The sequence below is a fragment of the Eurypyga helias genome, unplaced genomic scaffold (genome assembly GCF_000690775.1).
Source record: "Eurypyga helias isolate BGI_N326 unplaced genomic scaffold, ASM69077v1 scaffold19313, whole genome shotgun sequence".
In the NCBI taxonomy this organism is placed as follows: Eukaryota; Metazoa; Chordata; class Aves; order Eurypygiformes; family Eurypygidae; genus Eurypyga; species Eurypyga helias.
The window spans coordinates 6,221-8,311 of NW_010239652.1; the positions used below are offsets into that span (position 1 = coordinate 6,221).

The window sequence follows — 2,091 nt, forward strand, 5'->3', positions numbered from 1 at the left end:
ACAGCGGCAGGGGTTTTCGGAATGGATTCATCCCCTGGTTTGCTCTAGGAATGGATGCTGCCAGGGGAAAAAACCCCACCCAAAACCAGAATTCTGCTGAGCACAGATACAGCCCTGATTTCTGCTCCGCTGCCACATCAGCCACGGCCCTGGCTCCTTCCCCGGGGGCATGGAATGCCCTGGGTAATCGTGTGGGCTTGTCACCCCGTGCTTGAACACCGCACACCCGATAAAAACCCCCAAATCCCAACATACAGGTTCATTCTCCTGCGGTTCTTGGCAGCTTGTTATCAAGGCCAGGCTGGATGAGGCTTTGAGCAACCTGGTCTAGTGGAAGGTGTCCCTGCCCATGGCAGGGGGGTTGGAACTGGATGGTCTTTAAGGTCCCTTCCAACCCAAACCATTCCATGATTCGGTGATCTCTGGTTATTAAATTCCCCCTGTGATGGAAGACATCCCGTTGTTTCCCCTCCAAAGCTTTCTGCTCTTGTACTGTCCTCAGATAAGTTCCGTCCTCTGCTTGCTCAGCCAGGATGACCTCCCGTTGAATCCTTCTTCCTGAGATTTTGGGAGGTAGAAGCAGCACAACGGGTGTTAGAACTGAAGATAAAGCTGTGGTTGGGTAACCCAGCATGGCCCAAGTGATTGGGCCTTCGGTGGGAGCCCTCTGAGCAGAGGGTTCTCCCTCTCCATCCTCACTGGAGCAGGAGCAGAGCTTCTCCTAGCCCTGAATACCCATCGCTTGGGAAAAGGTGCCACGTCCAGTCTGGGAATTGTTGTGGTTGGAAACGGGGAGGTATTTATGGCAGCTCACGACGTACTCGGCGGCTTCTGCTGGTCTTGTGAGCACGGGTGGCGTCTGCGTGGAAAGTCAGGGAGTCAGGAGAGGGAAACGGGAGGAGGTTGCGTGCTGCCGGATGGGGATGTCGCCTCCCAGCTACAGGGGAAGCTGAAATGCAGCGTTTTGCCTGACTGTCCTCCTTTCTGAAACGGTAAATGAGAAGTGACGTGTGTGTTGCACGTGGGAAGGAGGGACACGAAGCATTTGGGGGTTGCAGCCTGCCTGAGTTTTGCCTGTCCTCACGCTTCTCCCCGTGTCGGTTGCAGGCTCAGACACCAGGCCCACAAAGAGCTTTACGCCTACAAACAGGTGAGATGCTCCACGGTAAGTTGTCGTCTTCCTTCCCTTCCGCTTAGCGCCAAATCCACGCCGGAGTAGTCACTCCTGCCGGTTTCCTTCTGCTTCCTTCCCCTTGGGAGGCTTTTCGTCCCTCGCGTTGGCACCTCCACGTCCCCCCGGCAAACCCGGCTCTTCCCTGCACCCCCAGGCGCCATCGCCCTCCTTACAATGAAGGTGGCCAAGAGGTGGGTCTCAGGTTGCCGCTTCAACCTCCTGTTTTCTCCGGGGCTGGTCCAGCCTCCAGCCTGACGTCCGAGCAGGAGACTGGGTGGAGGTGGGCTGATACAGTACGATAACATGTGGTTATCCCGGATTTATAGCCCTCTCCGGGTGTTTAGCCTGGATGGAGTGAAAACGAAGCGGCAGACATCCACGCAGGTGCTCGCTGCGCAGAGTAGGAGCCCGGAGGGTTTAAATCCGGGTGGAGACCGCCTGGATTGGTCCTCGTGTGCGTGCTCAGAGCTGTGTCTGCACGGGGGTGAAGAGCTGATGTGCTCCCTGGCTGTGCCGGGTTTACCGGGCCTTCCCGGTTCTCCTGGGACGCTGGGTGGGTTAGCTGTTGGGAGGTTCCTGCGGCGGCTGTGTCCTGACCCCGGCACTCTGTCTCCCAGGTTATACTCAAGGAGAAGGTGAAGGAGCTGAACCTACACGAGGTGAGTACGTCCGTGGGGCGGCAGCGTAGCAGCAAGGGCTCCTTGCCCTCCTCCTCCCGCTGGGGAGGGGATGGGGGTCAGGCAGAGGTAGGGGGTGCCGACCCCAACCCCTCCGGGAGCAAACCGCCCAGCTGGGGCGCGGCAGGGCTGCCCGCCGGGGTTTGCTCCACGGCCTCCTCCGGCGCAGGGAATGTGGTGGGGGCCGGTCAGCAGCTTCACCAGCTGGTCCCGCTCTCCCTGCCGCTGCTCCGGCTTTTC

The 2,091-nt window shown here is 59.0% G+C and overlaps 1 protein-coding gene across 1 annotated transcript in view; it reads left to right on the forward strand.

The window, feature by feature from the left end:
* Positions 1 to 2,091, forward strand: part of RNF24 (ring finger protein 24) — a 9,263-nt gene that overhangs the window by 4,708 nt on the left and 2,464 nt on the right. Inside the window, exons 2-3 of the mRNA XM_010148235.1 lie at positions 1,108 to 1,150; positions 1,792 to 1,833. Coding sequence (XP_010146537.1) covers positions 1,108 to 1,150; positions 1,792 to 1,833 — 85 coding nt within the window. The remainder of the gene's footprint in view (positions 1 to 1,107; positions 1,151 to 1,791; positions 1,834 to 2,091) is intronic.